The sequence below is a fragment of the Aphelocoma coerulescens genome, chromosome 1A, assembly GCF_041296385.1.
Source record: "Aphelocoma coerulescens isolate FSJ_1873_10779 chromosome 1A, UR_Acoe_1.0, whole genome shotgun sequence".
NCBI lineage: Eukaryota > Metazoa > Chordata > Aves > Passeriformes > Corvidae > Aphelocoma > Aphelocoma coerulescens.
Genome location: NC_091014.1, coordinates 2,708,113 through 2,726,644, shown reverse-complemented (window position 1 = coordinate 2,726,644; position 18,532 = coordinate 2,708,113). Strand labels below are relative to the sequence as shown.

Here is an 18,532-nt window from a genome sequence, read left to right as displayed (position 1 = left end):
GGAAGGAAGAGGTGCATTTGATGATTTCATTTCAATGATGAATTTCATTTCTACAACAAAAATAATGGTCTGGTTTTCCATCTCTGTCTGTCGCATTTTTCCATTTCTGGCTGTTACCTGGACACTGACAAAGCTGCTGGAATAAAAAGTCTCTTGGAATATGGCTGAGTTTGCCAGGCAGAAGGTGAGGAAGGAGGAAGGATCCCTTGGCTAACACAAGGAGATCGTGGATGAAGGAGCTGAACTCCAAGAACTTCACAGTCACCGTTCTGTACAGACCTTCTTTAATATTTAATACACAACTTTTAGGTTTCTTTCTGAAAAGGATGCTCCTATTTTTGTTAAAGTCCCTTTTCTCCAAGGTTTACATGGAAAATAGAGACAGGTTTTATGGATCCATGTGGATGATGGTGTCTGGTCCACCAGGAGGTGGAATGAGATGGTCCTTAAGGTCCTTTCCAACCCAGACCAGTCTGGGAATCCATGAGAACACTGAGATATTTTGAATTGTTCCCATATGGAGCTATTTTGCAGCTTTTGGTGACAAGATTCAGAGGTTCTTTGCTTGCAAAGAGTTAAAGGCAGCTCCTGACAGCCAGGGCATGAATTCTGAATAGACAACCCTGTGTTTGTTTTGAACTTTAAAAAAACAACACTCTGATTAGTTGGAGCAGCTTTTCCCTGAGGAAAGACTATGGAGTGGTAATTTCATTACAAAATACAGTGCTTGGAGATGAGCTGGAGTTGGAACTTATTTTTTTTCCCCCACCCTAAGGGATTTGACATTTCTGTTTCTTGACATTTCTCTCATTGTTAGACTGGGGTTTTTTGTGCTGGTTTTTTATTCCCCCCCTCCCTTGGTGCAATTGGAGCTCTCCTTGAAGCTTGGAGTGTCTCTTTTCTTGGAGGTAAAACTGATAATAGTTTGAATTAGTTCAACAAGCAGATGGTTGGGAAAGGAGCCTGTGTGGAAGTGTGGAGCACTGGGACATGTGATCTATTGCCAAAAAAAAAAAAAATTATATAAAATATGAAGCACAAATGCCTTGAACAGGGATATGTGTAAACCTGTCATTAGGGAAGGGTGTTCTGTGGTAAAAAGAGATGTAAAAATAGCAGTGGGTTGCTCAGAGCTCTGGCTTGAGGTGTGTTAAGTGTGTCAGAAGTAGCACCTGAGGCAGGTTTGCTCCTGGAGCCCATTATTTTAGGAACAATGGATGTTTGGACAATGGATTTTTTGGATTTCTGCTGCTTCCCTTCCCTGTTCTTTCCTGCAGTCTCTGAGTTAAGTGGTAACAAACCCAGGCAGCTCCTCCAGCACCTTGGAGGGTTTGTCCTTCATTCCCAGGAGAACACAGGGATGTTTTTCCACCTCTGTCCTTGGTGGTTCCATGGGAGCCTGTCCTGTTGTGTTCTGGGAATGGGGAGCAGCCTCCACGCAGAGTTCCCAGCATTGCTGCTGCTCTCAGCTCCCTGCCAGCAGAATTTTGGGAATTCTGGGGGGAGTTTTGTCCTCTCCAACCGAAATTCCAGCCACAATCATGGCTCAACAGTCAAGGAATTCATCACTTACTGTGGCTCCTTTACAGAGCGTGGCTTTAATGCCATAAACCTATTTCAGATCAGCCTAAGTCCTCCTCTGACAGTGCTTTGTTCACAGCTTTCTTTTGATTCCTCCTAATATTTCATCTGGACTTTTTCCTGAAAATGGAGAAAGATCTTTACTCCAGCAGCTGGCTGGGGGTGAGAGGTCCAGAGGAGGCCCCAGAGCTGCTCCAGGGCTGGAGCCCCTCTGCTCTGGAACCAGGCTGGGAGAGCTGGGAATGTTCCCCTGGAGAAGGGAAGGATCCAGGGAGAGCTGAGAGCCCCTTGCAGGGCCTAAAGGGGCTCCAGGAGAGCTGCAGAGGGACTGGGGCCAAGGCATGGAGGGACAGGACACAGGGAATGGCTTCCCAGTGCCAGAGGGCAGGGCTGGATGGGAGATTGGGAATTGGGAATTGCTGGCTGGGAGGGTGGGCAGGGGCTGGGATGGAATTCCCAGAGCAGCTGGGGCTGTTCCTGGATCCCTGGATCCCTTCCAGCTCAGGATATTCAGATTATCAAAGATTCTCTGATTCCTCAGTGGCCATGAGCACCTTGCAGGGGAGTTCGATACAAACCTCAAAATTCAGGAGGAGGTGGGAAACTCCAAATCTGCAGCTTCTGCTGTGTTGTGGGACTTCTTATTCCCGAGTCTTGCTCCAAACAGCCCATCCCTTTTCCTGTGTCACATTTGTCTGTCTTCCCCAGCTGTGAGTGGCCCTTGTGGGGGGGAAGAGCTCTTGGAATCCTCCCTCCCTCCTTCAAATTCAGCATCTTCTGATTTTTCTTGATGAGCCGAGGTTTTCAAAGTGAGTTTGTGGCTGTTTGAAGCTGGAAGGTGAAGAGCAGAGCACAGGGGGACCTCTGAGCTCCCCACTCTGCTGCAGTGTGGAATGACTTCCATCTATTTTTAAAGAGGGACCACTGGATTTTCAGGCTGCAGTTACAACAGAGCTTGGACAGCCCGGAATGTGCTCCAAGGTGTTGGAATAACTTCGGGTTGTGCCGTTTCTCCCCCTTCTTCTAAAATACCTGCTTGATGTCGAGTCGACTTTTTGGTTTTGCCATTTCTGGTTGCCCTGTACCAGTGGCTGCTCCTGCTTCCTGCAGCTGAACAGGAGAGCACAGATTTCCTTGAATTTTGAAATTACAAGATCAAGATTCCAAACTTTCAGACTTTCCCAACTGCTTGGTTCGTGTAGTTGGAAGCTGCTGAATCAGCAAGAACCACAAATGAAATGTTTTTTCTGGTGAAGCTGAAATGTTCACATTTGGCTTCTTTAGCTTTTAACTGTTGAAGCTTTTAAGTGGAATTAAAAACAAGGAAATTTTTAATAATTGAATTTTTTTCCACATGTACTTTTTGAGCTTTTCATAGATGGATAAAATGGTTTTGGTTGGAAAATGAGCTTAAAGATGATCCAGTCCCACCCCCTGCCATGGGCAGGGACACCTTCCACCATCCCAGGGTGCTCCAACCTGGCTTTGGACACTCCCAGGGATGGGGCAGCCACAGCTTTCTCTGGACAACCTGCTCCAGTTTTCTTATCCTGGATACCTTTGCAGCTGAAGCAATGATTAAAAAGGAAGCAAAAATAAAGAAATCAATTAAGATTTTTCTATAAAACAGAGTTCTTGGTTGGTATTTAGGGGAAATGTGAAATTTCCTGGTGATAGAAGTGGACAGAAACACGTGGAAAGGGCTGGTCAGCCTTCTCCCTGGAATTTGTGATACTGGAAACATCCTGATCCTGACACAGTGGCTGCTGTGAAATGGTGTTTTATTAAATCACCAGGTTATTCTTGTGCCACCAGTGGCTTTGATTAACACGGAATTAGGGTCATATCCTACAATAACAGAGTTTCGAAATCCCCGGCTGCGTTTGAAAGAGTTGTGATTAAAGTTCTGGCTGTTTGCCTGCAATTTCTGATGTCTCTCAGGGCTCAGTCCCCTCCTCTTTATTGGCATTTGAGTTTGGTTGCAGCCCCTGGGGTTTGGTGCCAATATCAGTGACAGTCTCAGGGGGAGCAATTCTGCATGAAAATGCAAGAAATAAAAGCTGTAACAAAATTAACCCAGAGCTCTGGAATTACCAGGACCACCGTGGGGGTTGTTTCCTCAAGTCTTAATTCATCTTTGATTGAATTCCAGGCCAAACAAAGCAAGGAGGATGAGGAGGTGGGGAAAGCCATCTGAAAGAGATTATGGATGAACAGGTTGAAGGATGCTGCCTGACAGGTCCCACTCGGAGCCAGCTGAGCGTTCCTGCCCGTGCAGGGAGTGGCTCCGTGCATTTTGTGGACAATCCACTGCCATTCCCTGGGGGAGAAGCTGGGTTATTAGTGGGGCTCGTTGTGCATATTGCTGGAAAATGAATTCCTCCCCGCAGCGGAGGCGCAGATGAGGACGTTGCTTTGTTGGTGTAAATTTCTGGAGGCATCCTGGTGTGGAATCACCAAGGAGGATTTATTCGGCCTTGTTTTACATGCCAGGTTTGTAACATTCTCAACACTTGTCAAAGGAGTGGTGAATTTATCTTCATTAGAACCGACTCCTTCATTAATACATGGAAAACAAGCCCATGACAGCTTTCCTGGGGGCTGCTGGATCCCAGGTGTGTGACAGCCTCAAAATCCTCTTTCCATCCTTTTACCATCATGGTAAAATCTGGAGCGTTTTTGGAGCTCTTGGCTGGACTCAATGAACTTAGAGGTCTTTTCCAGCCTCAATAATTCTATAATTCCATGTATGCTTCTTCCAGAAGACCACACAACATTTTATTTGTCACTTGGACAAGGCCTGGAGGGACAGGACACAGGGAATGGCTTCCCACTGCCAGAGGGCAGGGCTGGATGGGAGATTGGGAATTGGGAATTGCTGGCTGGGAGGGTGGGCAGGCCCTGGCACAGGGTGCCCAGAGCAGCTGTGGCTGCCCCTGGATCCCTGGCAGTGTCCGAGGCCAGGCTGGACATTGGGGCTTGGAGCAGCCTGGGACAGTGGGAGATGTCCCTGCCCATTGGAACTGGACAATCTTTAAGGTCCTTCCCACCCAAACCATTTTGTCCTTCTGTAATTCCAGCCAGTTCCTTTGTCTAAAAATGTCCTGGAGCTTCTAAATATTAAAAAAAAAAAAAAAAAAAGAAAGAAAGATGGGAATTTTAGAGTTAAACAGCTTGTAAGAAAATAAACCAGCAAACGACACTGTGTCAGGAAAGATCTTACTTTGTTTTGCTTGCTTTTTGTTAGCTCACTGTGGTGGATTTTTTTTCCCTTTCTGACATTAAAACTGAATAGAAAACATGTCAGGGATATAAAAAATTCAGGTAGGAGCCATTTGCTGCTACAGGAGATAAGATAAAGGAAGAAAGCTCAGAGCAGAGAACAGTGGAAAAGTGGATGCAGGGTGTGAGCAATCACAGCTCATTAGCTCCAGCGCGTTTTCCAGCTCGGCAGAAGGGATTCTGCTGCAGCCACGCTTTGGAAGAGCTCGGATCTGCACACGGGAGTTTTAGGCAAACCAACAAAACCCTAAATATGCAAGTTGACAAATCCATTAATCAAAGTGCCTGCTGCTCGGTCGTGTGGCCTGGGGGAGAGGAGAAAAAAGAAAAAACAACAACAAGAAGAAAAAGAGGAGAAATATGCATTTTAAACAATTCCTGTAGCTGGAAGGAGACTTTACATATGTGGCTGACACGGTGATCAAATGATAAAGGAGCCTCAAATTGAACCCCAACCTTTTGTGCAGGCTGTGAAAGCCGAGGCACGGCGCAGTTTTTCAAGGCAGATGGAGTGTGAGCAACTAATAAATCAGGTTTTGAAACATTAAAGAGCGACTTATTTAAATGCATATGGTGTTGGATCTCAGACAAGGCGGGATAGGGGAGCGGGGAGGGACTGGGAACATCAGCACAGCAATATGTCAGAGCAGGGGCTCGGGGGCTGCATCCAAATCAGGCACCAAATCCTGGGATGTGCCACAGGAGAAGCTGTTTCAGGCAGGAATCTTGGACTTGTTGGTCAGTTTGGGACATTGTTCTGTGTTCAACGGAAAGCTGAAGTCAAAGCATGAATTTAAAACAGTGAATAAAACGTTGGCTCCTTTTTTCAGACATTTCTCAAAACAGCTTTGCCAGGGGAAGGTTGGAGCCTCAATCTCAGTTCCCCTTTTGGGGAACTGAAGGGCAGAAACCTGGTCAAGGTCGGAGAGGGCACATTAGTCCCGTGGCTTGAATCCAGATCTGCCTCTCCTGCTTTTGGAAGTCACTTTTCCTTCAGGTTTGAAGCAGAGTTTGATCTGCAGACCTGAAAATAAACTCTGGCTCTGCTTGGAATACCAGAGTCCAGCTCCTGGCTGGTTCCCAGTTTGCCTCATGGAGCAGTGGGGTTGTGCTGGGGGACTGGGACACACACAGGAGTCCAGAGCTTCAAAAACAGGCACCAAACCTGCTGAATTTGGGATTGGGACCGTGACAAGCACCACAGTGACCTAAAAGTCCAAACTGAAGTCAGAGAATCCCAGAGTGGTTTGGGTTGGAAGGGACCTTAAAGCCCATCCAGTTCCAATCCCATGGGCAGGGACACCTCCCACTGTCCCAGGCTGCTCCAAGCCCCAATGTCCAGCCTGGCCTTGGACACTTCCAGGGATCCAGGAACAGCCCCAGCTGCTCTGGGAATTCCATCCCAGCCCCTGCCCACCCTCCCAGGCAGCAATTCCCAATTCCCAATCTCCCATCCAGCCCTGCCCTCTGGCACTGGGAAGCCATTCCCTGGCTCCTGGCCCTCCAGCCCTTGGCCCCAGTCCCTCTGCAGCTCTCCCTGGATCCTTCCCTTCTCCCAGCTCTCCCAGCCTGGCTCCATGGCAGAGGGGCTCCAGCCCTCCAATCATTTTATCCTGAACTATTTCCACTCCTCCTTTCCCAGTTTTATACCTGTACAGGATTTGTGAAGGTTCAGCCATCAGACTTGACTTGATTTGACCATCCCTGATGTGTCCAAGGCCAGGCCAGACAGAGCTTGGAGCACCTTGGGACAGTGGGAGGTGTCCCTGCCCATGGGATTGGAACTGGATGGGCTTTAAGGTCCCTTCCAACCCAAACCACTCTGGGATTCTCTGACTTCAGTTTGGACTTTTAGGTCACTGTGGTGCTTGTCACGGTCCCAATCCCAAATTCAGCAGGGTTTGGTGCCTGTTTTTGAAGCTCTGGACTCCTGTGTGTGTCCCAGTCCCCCAGCACAACCCCATTGCTCCATGAGGCAAACTAGGAACCAGCCAGGAGCTCTGCCTTAATTTCTGCCCAACATTTGTAGTGTTTCACTGGAAAATTTTAGGTTGGAACCTGCCCTGCACCCCATGCTGGGGACCATCACCCCAAACGCTGCTTCTGGGAGAATGGCTGGGAATTCATCACTGAAGGAAATACTGAAATGGAAAGTTATGAACTTTATAACCTTCAGGATGAGCTTAAAGTATTTCCATAGTGTCTGGAGAGATCTCAGCACGGAGTCCTGTGGCTTTAGGGTGCTGCTGCCCTTGACCGTGCCAGTTTGGTGTCCCCTGTGCCCTGTCCAGGCTGGTAACAAGGCACTGGAAGCTGGGAACAGCCCTTGGAGTCACTCAATCATCTCTGAGCTCCCTTCCTGCCCCTGCGGATTCCTCTGCCCCAGGCCTGACAGCAGCCAGCGCTTTACAAGTAGTTACCACCTAATTCCCCATCGATTTTGGGTCTTTCAGAGTTCTGTCATCGCTCTGATCTCTGTTGATTTTGGGAAAAGCTGGGTGCCTGTGTGTTTTTAACCGTCAGCCCCTTATTCCTGATGGTCTGACCTATAAATTCCCACTTGGCCATGATTAAAAGAAGATCGGGTGATTAAGAGAAGCAAACAAGAAATGCAATCTTTCCTCTGTCAGAAACCTCTGCTAAATTGCTTCTCCCCTCCAGCAAGGGAGTAATCAAGTATTGGCTGGAGCTTATTCCTGTCTGTCTTGATAAGGTAGATTTTTTTATCTGGTGCATCTCAGCTCCCTCATTCCTGTTCCAGGAGAGGGAATGGGAGCCCCATGTGCGGGTCAGAGGGCGGTCACTCACTGCCAGTTTAGGGGTGGAGAGGACAGAGGGAACAAACATCATCATTACAGAACAGACAGAAAAATCTGCCTGAAATGATCTGCTCTGTGCCACCAGAAGTGTCCAGGGCCGGGTTGGATGGAGCTCTGAGCACCCCGGTCCAGTGGAAGATGTCCCTGCCCATGGCAGGGCTGGCACTGGATGGGCTTTAAGGTCCCTTCCAACCCAACCCATCCTGGGATTCTCTGAAAGCAGAGAGGTTTGAGGATTCAAGACATGCAAAAGAATTGGAGAGATGATCAATTCTGTTTGGTTCTATGTGAAAGTAATTGAAATGTGTGAGTGCCAATGCAGTGAATTACTGCTGTGAACCAGTGCAGGAAAAACGGGACCTGATGTTCCTGTCCTGGGTGGTTTATGGAGCCAGGCTGGGAGAGCTGGGAATGTTCCCCTGGAGAAGGGAAGGATCCAGGGAGAGCTGAGAGCCCCTTGCAGGGCCTAAAGGGGCTCCAGGAGAGCTGCAGAGGGACTGGGGCCAAGGGCTGGAGGGACAGGAGCCAGGGAATGGCTTCCCAGTGCCAGAGGGCAGGGCTGGATGGGAGATTGGGAATTGGGAATTGCTGGCTGGGAGGGTGGGCAGGGGCTGGAATGGAATTCCCAGAGCAGCTGTGGCTGCCCCTGGATCCCTGGAATGTCCAAGGCCAGGCTGGACACTGGGGCTTGGAGCAGCCTGGGACAGTGGGAGGTGTCCCTGCCCGTGGTGCTGATGATCCTTAAGTTCCCTTCCCCCCAGACCATCTCGGGATTCTCAGACACTTTCTGTAAACATGGCAGATATCCATGCAAACATTTAAATTTTAATGTAGCAAGCAGAATGGAAAACTGAAGCTCTCCTAATGTTTGTTCTGACTTTCAGCACCTGCAGAGATTCCAGTTTCCCTGCTAATCTCCCTTTTTCATGTTGAAGCCTGACATTTTAGGCTCCATTTCAGACACTGTCACTAATGGCCCCGTCTCTGTCACCACTGGCAGTGACATTCAGGTGGGCACACTTCATTGCCAGCACAGCAGGAGGTGTCATTAACTCGGTGACAAATTCCACTTCATCTCCAAGTTTTCCTTGTTTTTCTTTTGTTCCTCATAATTTATTACCGGGCAGATTAAACTAGCAAACTTAGCTCCTGAGAGGGAACTGCTGCAACACTGCTGCTCCCAGACAGGTGGGAAAGTTGGGGATATTTTCCTGGGCACCTCGACAATGCAGAATTTGTCAGCTCAGCTCTGGTTTGAAAGGCTCTGCAAATTGTATCTCTGGTGGTCATTTGATAAGGAGAGAAAAAAAGGCATCATTTCCACTCCTCATGGAATTATGGAATGGTTTCAGTTGGAAGCCCCTCCAGTTCCACCCCTGCCATGGGCAGGGACACCTCCCACTGTCCCAGGCTGCTCCAAGCCCCAATGTCCAACCTGGCCTTGGACACTCCAGGGATCCAGGGGCAGCCCCAGCTGCTCTGGGAATTCCAGCCCAGCCCCTCCCCACCCTCCCAGCCAGCAATTCCCAATTCCCAGTCTCCCATCCAGCCCTGCCCTCTGGCACTGGGAAGCCATTCCCTGGCTCCTGGCCCTCCAGCCCTTGGCCCCAGTCCCTCTGCAGCTCTCCTGGAGCCCCTTTAGGCCCTGCAAGGGGCTCTCCGCTCTCCCTGGATCCTTCCCTTCTCCAGGGGAACATTCCCAGCTCTCCCAGCCTGGCTCCAGAGCAGAGGGGCTCCAGCCCTGGGAGCAGCTCCGTGGATTCCTCTGGAATCTCTCCCACAGGTCCAAGACCTTCCTTCATCTGTAGCATTGGGCATGGAAAGCATCCCTGCCCATGGCAGGGGCTGGAACTGGGTGATCTTGAAGGTCCCCACCCAAACCATTCTGGGATTCTCCATTCCCTGTTTTCTCCAGAGCTGCCAGTTTTGGGTATTTGGATGAACGATCCATTACCTCCCTGCAGGAGATGCTCTTGGTAGAATCAATCAGGATGAAGGAATATTCCTGGGGTATTTTTATGGGAATGCTGGTGTCTCTCCAGCACAGGGAATGGGCTGCAGTGGAGGAATCATGGCTGGTCGATGTAAATAACACATTTCAGACCTTGATACGATTAGGGAGAGTCCCCAGTGGAGATCTCCAGTTCACAGGGAAAGGAATCCTTGCCTCTCCAGTCAGGGATTCTCTCCAGGGTCTTCCACAACAAAACTCCAGTGTTTTGAGCAGTGGAGGAGGGAGGAGCAATGGCATTAACAGGTTGCACTGCTGGCTTGTAGCTGGGATGTCCAAAGCATCACCAAGAATAGGATTTACACCTCAGCATCTTTTTTTGGGAAAAATATTTAAATACAAACAAAATTCCTTCCTCCTGGAGCCTGCCCCTGCCTGCAGAGCACCCACGATTATCAGTGGAAAGCTGAGAGCCAAGGAGATGTAAAAGCACATTTTTCTCTCGGTGCCAGGGTTCTGTTCTCCTCAAATCTATCATCATCTGGCCCAGCAGATCAGACAGATTGTTTTATTCCTCGCCGTGGAGTTCATCCCAGTCAATAATATTGATTAGCGCAGGGTGACTTGATGGAACAGGAATAACACCCCGCTCTTAATTGGAGCCTGCGTTTCCTCGTCCCTGCCTCAGCAGCTCATGCTTGGCTGGGTTCTTCAATAATTCTGTTCAGACACAGAGCCCACTGGAGATTGCAGGATCTGACTTGAACAGGGGAAGTGAATAATTTTCTTTTCCTTGAACTCGCACCTCTTTTCTTCCCCGATTAAAGCCGCCACGTCGTGCAGGTTCACTCTTTAAACTGCCAGCTGAAATACATGGATTTTTTTTTTTAGAGCTGCCTCTTTCTAAATACCATCAGGAAAGTTTAAGAAACTCTTGTCTTCAGTAGCTTTGTGCTTCCCAAGTCCATATGGTGGGGTAGGATTTATCCAGGAGCTCCGTGTCCTCGGGGTTCCTTCGAGGAGCTGAGTCAGCTCTGGAAATGTTGGGACTGCAGATTTCCAGTTTCCCAGGATTTCCCACTCCATGGGGAATTCAGTGCCGTAGCTTTTAATCTCACATCTTTGAATCTACACCAGTGATGGGAATTCTTGTAGGAAACTCTCCTGACCTAGAGGGATCCTTTAGGATATGGAAGTGCCGGTGTTGGTGACCTGCTCGGTCCTTGGCCACTGCTGCAGAAGGGTCAAATAAATTCAGCCACCAAAAGCTTTTTGTGTAGATTGATTGTTCTAAAGGACGTAAAATTCCCTTGGAAAAGAAGGTTGGAGTCACTTCCTCATCAGTTGTGTTCCTCCTCTTCCCCATTTGGAGAAATCCTTTTTGTTTGGAGGTAGAGGAGATGTCAGGGTCAAAAACTTCAATAACCTGCTGGGGTAGTTTTGATTTCAAAGCTTTGTCATTTCCCTGCCTCTAAAGCTGTCCCAATAACACATTTGGCTTCTGTATTTATTCTTATCAACCCTTAAGGAGAGTTCACGTGGAAAAGGCTTGATAATACCTGGGAAATAACAAACTTCGCCCAAGTTCATTTTTGGAGAGGTCCTGGAATGGAATTCCCAGAGAAGCTGTGGCTGCCCCTGGATCCCTGGAGGTGTCCAGGGCCAGGTTGGACAGAGCTTGGAGCAACCTGGGATAGTGGAAGGTGTCCCTGCCCATGGCAGGGGATGGAAAGGGATGAGCTTTAAGGTCCCTTCCAACCCAAACCATCCCATGATGATTTGTTTATGTGTGGGGTGTCTGGCCTGTTGTCCTAAAAATGGTTTGTTCAGGAATGGTTCCAAGTGGACTTTGTTGCTATCAGGACATGCAAAGCTTTCAGGAAGTTGATATTTTCCCTCCCCTCTCTTTCCTCTTCCAATATCCACATTTAAGGTGCTTTGGTGTCAGGAGCTGTCTGTGGAAGGAACTCTGGAGTGACACAGTGACACTGCTCAGGGCTGCCACTCCAAGCCCTGCAGCCTGTGGTGTGTAAATGATGTTCCCTGAGTTGTGTTTTGCTGCCAAACTCAGCAAATTTATTTTTCCCGTAGCTGAGAGCCCGTTTGTAGCCAGGTGGAACTCAGGGAAGGGAAAGTTCAACTCAGGAATTACAGGACTCAGTGTTGGGAATGAACTCCTGGGAGAGCCAGTTATGCTAAAAATACAATAAATGAGTTAAATGCCAGTCACTGACATCCAAACCAAGCTGCCTTGCAGGGCTGGAATTGTGCCATCCTCAATTAGAGGTACAGCACTTGGAAGCAGGAAAATTCAGGGAATTGCTGCTCTTTGAACCCATCCCAAGCACTGTGGGCTTCAAAATACACCTGAGCCACGTGGGCAAGGGGTTGGGTGTTTGTCACCCGGCCTGAAGGACCTGGATTTGGTGGGTTTTGTGCCAAAATGTCCCTAACTCTGGAATAAGGAGCCCAAATTCACCTCCAAACACCACCTGCATTGTTCCCTCTGCCCTGGCAGTGCTTGGGGAGGGCACAGAGAGCGAATCCTCCCATTAATTACTGATCTTTCACCAGGAAAGAAGCGTTTAATTCCTGTTTAATCATCACTTGCTAAATGTTTAATTATCACTTGCTATCTGAAAATCAAGGGATGTCGAGATCTGTTAGACAACTTGTCCCGTGTTATTTTCCAGGAGGACCAGATGATAACTTAATTGAAGGTGGCGGATCCAAGTTTGTCTGCAAACCAGGAGCCCGGAACATCACCATCATCTTTCACCCCCTCCTCAGGTAAAATCTGGCTTTTTACACATTTGTACAGCTGGAAATAATGAGAATAAGTAGAATTAAACCTCTGATTTACGGGGATGTTGGGCACATTCCAGTTCTGAGATCCCAGAGCAAAGGGGTTGCTCTGAAGTTGTTGATGTGCACAGGTGTAAAAAAACCCAAACTTGGCAATGTTTTTTAATCTTTTGTTCAAACTGAACTGTGATGCCAGCTGGGATTTCTTGTCTGGGTGACCCTGTGTCACTGACCAGTGTCATTTATTGACCTGAGCTGGGTGAAGTTTATTTGCAACCTGTCACAAATGGTTTGTTGCTGTTCTTTGTGCTTATTACAAAGTCAGAGGAACTGCAAGGTGAGTTCATTGATAAAACAACAGTGGGCTGGGGACTGCAAATTAATTCCTGGTGCAGAGTGAGCCAGTGATTACCAAAATTGTCACAGCTGGAAATCTAAACAGAGCAAGCCTTTAATAAACCTCTTCTCACTGCGTCGTTCACCTCTGTTACTTGAATTTTGCTCCTTTTCTAACAATTTGTCCTGTTGGTTTTGTGGAAGTTAAATAATACAATGTTTGTCTCGGTTCATGTCAACCTTCCACCTCTTTTTCCCTGGGAGGCTTTTCCTTTATCCCCAGACATGTCCCAGCACCCTGGGAGAGCATTTCCCTCCTTGTCTGTGTTTGGATGAATTCACTGTCCTGAGTCACTTAACAACTGGGGCTTCTCTCCAGTGCTAAACCCAACCAGTCATAAAATAGTAATAAAAAATAATTGGACTCTGATCCCCAGAGGAAGGAATCTCCTCCTGACACCTCCGTGGCTGAGAGCTCTGGTTATTTGTGACTTCTCAGGACTTAAAAACACAGATGGAAAGTGCATAAACTCCTCCAAATTTAAATGTCTGATCTCATAACAGCAGATACTGGAATAATCTTGAAAACATCCTGAAATGTAGTGTGGTGTGCAAGATCTTGCCTTGAAAAAAGAGTTTAATTATTGCTACGTGCCCATAACGAAGTGGAGAATTCCATTAGCAAGTTTCATTTCCACCTCTGACTGTTTTAAACTAAAGAAAGGTGCTAAGAATTCCATTTGCTGCAGTATTTGTAGCTTTCATCTATTTTATGATGGGAAAAGATGGACACTTGAGATGCCAGTTGTTCTTCAAGGTGTGTCTGTTATGATGTGGACTTCAATTCCTTAATCATTAATGAATTTACAGACACCTTGCAAGCACAGAGGGTGGTGAAAGCTCCTATTTTATTGATGAGCTCTTTCCCATTGATTTAAATTCTTTCTCTTTGCCTTCCTGCTTAATTTTTCCCCCCTTTTTCTCCCATCTGAGCGAAACACGAGTGCTCTGCTTTAAATAGCACTTCTCCCAACCACTTCACTTTGCATTCCCAGCCTGCAAGACAGGCAGGAGAAATCATTTGCCTCATAAAAAATAATTGCATCGAGATGAAGGTATCTGTGTACAGTGTATTTTTTGTGCCAACCACCTGCAACATCTTCACTCCCTTGCATTGAGGATTTCATCAATAACTGCAGGAAAAGAAGGAAAACATGGAATGACCCAGTTTGCCCTCTTCTCCCTGCAGGATGGGGCAGTCTGGGAGTAGGAGAGGCCTCTAAAAACCATTTTAATGTGATTTTATTCATTTTAATGATGGACACAGGGAATGTGCAGAGAGATTTAACTCATGATCTGTGACTTGGGGATGAATGAGATGCAGTGAATCTGGGATGATCACAGGAGTTCTTTAGCTGAAAGTAATTCCCTACAGGGAATTCTGTTCCTGGTGGGATAGCCATGGCCTGTCCCACCAGCAGCTGAAATGCTCAGTATGGTGAATTTGTTAAAATATTGATGCTTGCAATAATTTCTAGCACATGGAATCACAGAATCATCATCTCTTGGTCAGATCCTCGTTGCCCTCTTCCAGATGGTCCTGTTTTAAATGTCCAGCTCTCCTGGAGGTGATTCCTGCAGAGCTGTGAAGTTTTCACCTGCTTTATTTTCCTTTTCGAGGTTCTTTCTGACTTGCCCCCCTCATCTTTCATCCCTGTCCCCTGTACATGCTTTAAATGGATCTGGTTTGAATTCAAATGATCAATATTTTATTTACAAGGGGTTTTTTTTCCCTCTTGTTTTTATCAAAGTCCCATAAATACGTTGCCAGAGGAGCTTCAGCACCGCATGGACTTGCTGATTTTATGAGGCAGCCGAGTGCTTCTGAAAGTATTAAACAAACTGGATCACTGAGAAACCAGACCCTGGTGTGCTGATTTAAAGCTTGAGCATCACATAAAGTGATGGCTTTAAAATATAATTCAGCCCTGAAATGTTGAGGGGAGAGTTGGAAGCAGAGCATTCATATTCATCAGTGGGAATTTCTCTCGTTTGTACTCGTGGTATGAGAAGTGTCAGTGCTGATCACATCAGAGGTGCACAAGCACAGGGACAAATCTGCTGCTTATAAAGCCACTTTTTAATGCTTTCTTATTTACAAACTGGTTGGAGTTTCGCTCCAGATTGTCTTGAAGAACACAGGGTCAGACTTTGGGGAGGGTGCAAATGAGCCCCTTTCCAATAACCAAAGTTTGCTTAGAGAAACTCTTAATTAAAACCATGGGCAGTGTAAGGAAAAATACCTAAAAATTATTTTCAAAGCTTTCCTTGCCTTTGAATTCCTTTAGAGCAGGGAGCCAGAGTTGGGAAGTGAGATTTGTGTTGTTCAGGATCCCTAATTTCCACAAGGACAACTGGGACACTCCAAGGCCCCGATTAATTACCAGGATTAATGACAGCACCACACGCGGGATAAACGAAGAGTGAATTTTTGAGAGACAAGGGGGTGTTCTAGAGGAGATGATTCCTGGGAACAGATTTTCCTAACTACATCTGGAAACTAATTGCACGTACAAATTGCAGCAGAACCCACCTCTGATTTTCCTTAATTACATTTCATGGGAGGTGCCAAAGTATAAAAGTTACCAAAGGAGTCCAGTTGCTTCCTTCATCCTTTGCTGGCAACCAGCACTGGGGTTACTGGGCTGAGGAGTAACATCTCCCACCTGAAGAAGGAATCCCAGGAGCAATCCCAAAGCCCTTCATTCTGGAATATGGAACAGCCTGAACGATGTCTGTCGTACCATTTGTTTGGTGGGGATTTTTTTGATGTCTTTATTTTTTTTAATTTTTTTTTTTTTTTTAAATGCTTACTTGTTTCAGCTGGCATTTGAAAGGCACTTGGCTCCTCGGGGTAATAATCATTTTACATATGCTTTATAGAGTGTGTTTATTACCAGACAATTGAGGAACAGATGTCTGCAGTCTCGAGGCTGGAGGGGGAGGAATGGGAAGGGTGGGAGATGGAGGGAATGGTGGTGCTGAGGCAAACTCAGCTGAACAGTGCTGGATGTTGGATATTGAGGCCGGGAGGGTTTCCATTAATTACCATCAGCCACACTTCATTAGGATCAAGCAGCAATTAAAAGGGTTGGAGGATGGAGGAGAAAGCCAAGTGCTCATTGATTTGGAAGGAAGAGTCACTTCCCAACAGGACGTGACCTTGGGAAGGAGGAGAGGGGCAGAGAAATTACCCTGGCACCCTCTGGATCTCCACAGGGTCTGTTGGGATCTCCCCTCTGCCAGGTGGGAAGGACTGGGATGTGCTGGTGATGTCCTGATCACTGCCTTGGATTTCAGAGTCTGGAGAGAAAGTGAAAATCAAGGAGTTGGTGTGTTGGGGTGAGAAAAACCTCACAGGGATGAAGGAAAAGCAAAATTCCTGATTTCCCTCTGCTGATGTTGTTTGGGATGCAAAGACTAAAGTTAAATGCTCTGGGGTGTGTCCAGGGCACTGCAAAGTTTTCTGCCTCTTGTTATTTGGGATTGATGGGAGTGGGGGGAAGAGAGCAGCAGTAGGTTGACATTTTCATGTAAAATGAAGTATTTCTGTTCATTTCTACAGTCTCCATAATTGAAAGCAGTAGTCTTGATAACAAATTTGGAATTAACTGTTTCCTCCAGTTATTTTAATGCAAATAAAAGAGGGATTACTTTGTTATTAAATAAAAAAAATGCTTTAGGGACTAATCAGGGAGGGTGGTGATGGACTTTTGCTGCCTGTTGATATCAGAATATTCCTCTCCACTGGCGGCTCTGAGCTGCTGATGGTCAGTTGTCAGATCTCAGGGATTCCCTGTCCTTGGAAGTGCACAAGGTACAGGACATGTGCATCCACCCAGGTGCACAAGTGTAGCAGGGATGCTTTATGGGAGTAACCCTGCCAAACTGCTGTTGAATTCAGGGTATGTCAAGATAAAAGGTGCTGGATGTCGAATTTAAGTCCTGTTTCTTTTGAAAATGTTGGGAAGGGACAGCAAAGTCCTTTGGTCTTTGAGCATCAGCTGCTGCTGGGGTTCAAAACTACACCACTAAATTGATCTAAAACTCAGTGTATGACTCAGAACCCCTGTGTATCTCACCAATAACCCCTTGTAGTGTATCTGTAGAGTTATAATAATAATAATCACCTCATTTTATTTTAAATTTGCTGTAATGTCTTGTGGCTGCACACTATAAAATTAGCACTTGATAATTCAAGGAGTGTGGGTTTTGGGAAGCAAAAGGACTGTGAAAACGAGATGACTTTGTTATATTAAAACCATGCTAAATCACACCAAATAGGTTAAGAAAAATATGTGGTATTTTAAAGTGTAAGGGTTATTTATTATTATTGAAGTAGATAGAAAATGTCAAGTCCTCCTGTGGCACAAACAGTGCTAAATAATGAGAGCTGATGCCTTTAGCTTTTTGAATCAAACCTAAAATACTTGATTTCAGAGAAATCAATAAGGCTGACTCAAGCTGGCAGAGGGAACTTGGAGTATTGACTGCCTAAAGTTCGTGTTTGAGTCTGAGTAATGTGCAGAGGATCAGGGTTAAGTAAAAAAAAAAATATCTGAGGTGCTGTTAAGTGCACAGGAAACATGATTTGGAAACTTTTAAAGGTAGTGACTCCTTAGAAACAGAACCCTCCAGATTTTATCAAGTCTTACATTCCAACAAATCCCCTTCAAAGGGTGGGAAAATATCACTTAGTTAATGGAATTCTTGCTGCTGCAAGGTAGGGAATCTCTTCCTGCTCTCTGGGGCAGGGAGATGGGGCCTCTCTGTGGTGAGACAAACACGGCTCAGATCAGGAGATCATGGAACCCCAGGATCACTGAGCTTGGAAAAGCCCTCCAGGACCATCGAGTCCCAGCTGTGCCCAGTCCCCACCTTGTCCCCAGCCCAGAGCCCTGAGTGCCACATCCAGGAATTCCCTGGACACCTCCAGGGATGGGCACTCCAAACCTCCCTGGGCAGCCGCTGCCAAGGCCTGAGCGCCCTTTCCATGGGGAAATTCCCAAATATCCACCCTGCCCCTTCCCTGGCCCAGCCTGAGGCCGTTCCCTCTCTCCTGTCCCTGTTCCCTGGGAGCAGAGCCCGACCCCCCCCGGCTGCCCCCTCCTGTCAGGGACTTGTGCAGAGCCACAAGGTCCCCCCGGAGCCTCCTTTGCTCCAGGCTGAGCCCCTTTCCCAGCTCCCTCAGCCGCTCCTGGGGCTCCAGACCCTTCCCAGCTCCGTTCCCTTCCCTGGACACGCTCCAGCCCTTCCAGGGCTCTCTTGTCATGAGGGACCCAGAACTGGACACTGCCCTCGAGGGGTCTCAGCAGTGCCCAGCACCGAGAGATCTCAAATCCTTGTTAGAGAAACATGGAATTAAACATTGGAAGGGACCTTAAAGATCAATTAGTTCCATCTCCCCACCATGAGCAGGGCACCTTCCACTAGGAGAGCCTTCCCCTGGATACTCCCGGCTTTATTTTGGAAATGCCAATCCTCCTCTCAGAGCGTGACAAATGCTTCATACAACTTCTCATCCACTCGCTGCTTCCTTCGGCTGACCTGAATGGGAATCTTAAGGGAGCAATTTGACACCCACCTACGGAATGTTTTTCCCTCCCCGCTCCCACCCCTCTCCGGTTTAATGAGTGTTTAGGAGGCTTTTAGCTGAAGAGTCCCTCGCTGTTGACGTTCAGTACTTTCTATCTGTCAG

The 18,532-nt window shown here is 47.2% G+C and overlaps 1 protein-coding gene across 8 annotated transcripts in view; it reads left to right on the top strand.

The window, feature by feature from the left end:
- EXOC4 (exocyst complex component 4) overlaps positions 1-18,532 on the top strand; it is a 292,499-nt gene that overhangs the window by 131,638 nt on the left and 142,329 nt on the right. For 7 of the 8 annotated variants that reach the window (XM_069034175.1, XM_069034176.1, XM_069034191.1 and 4 more), the window contains one exon: positions 12,327-12,423. In XM_069034175.1, coding sequence (XP_068890276.1) covers positions 12,327-12,423 — 97 coding nt within the window. Of the gene's footprint in view, positions 1-12,326; positions 12,424-16,053; positions 17,095-18,532 lie in introns of those variants that run through there. The other variant, XM_069034211.1, reaches the window with a different exon arrangement.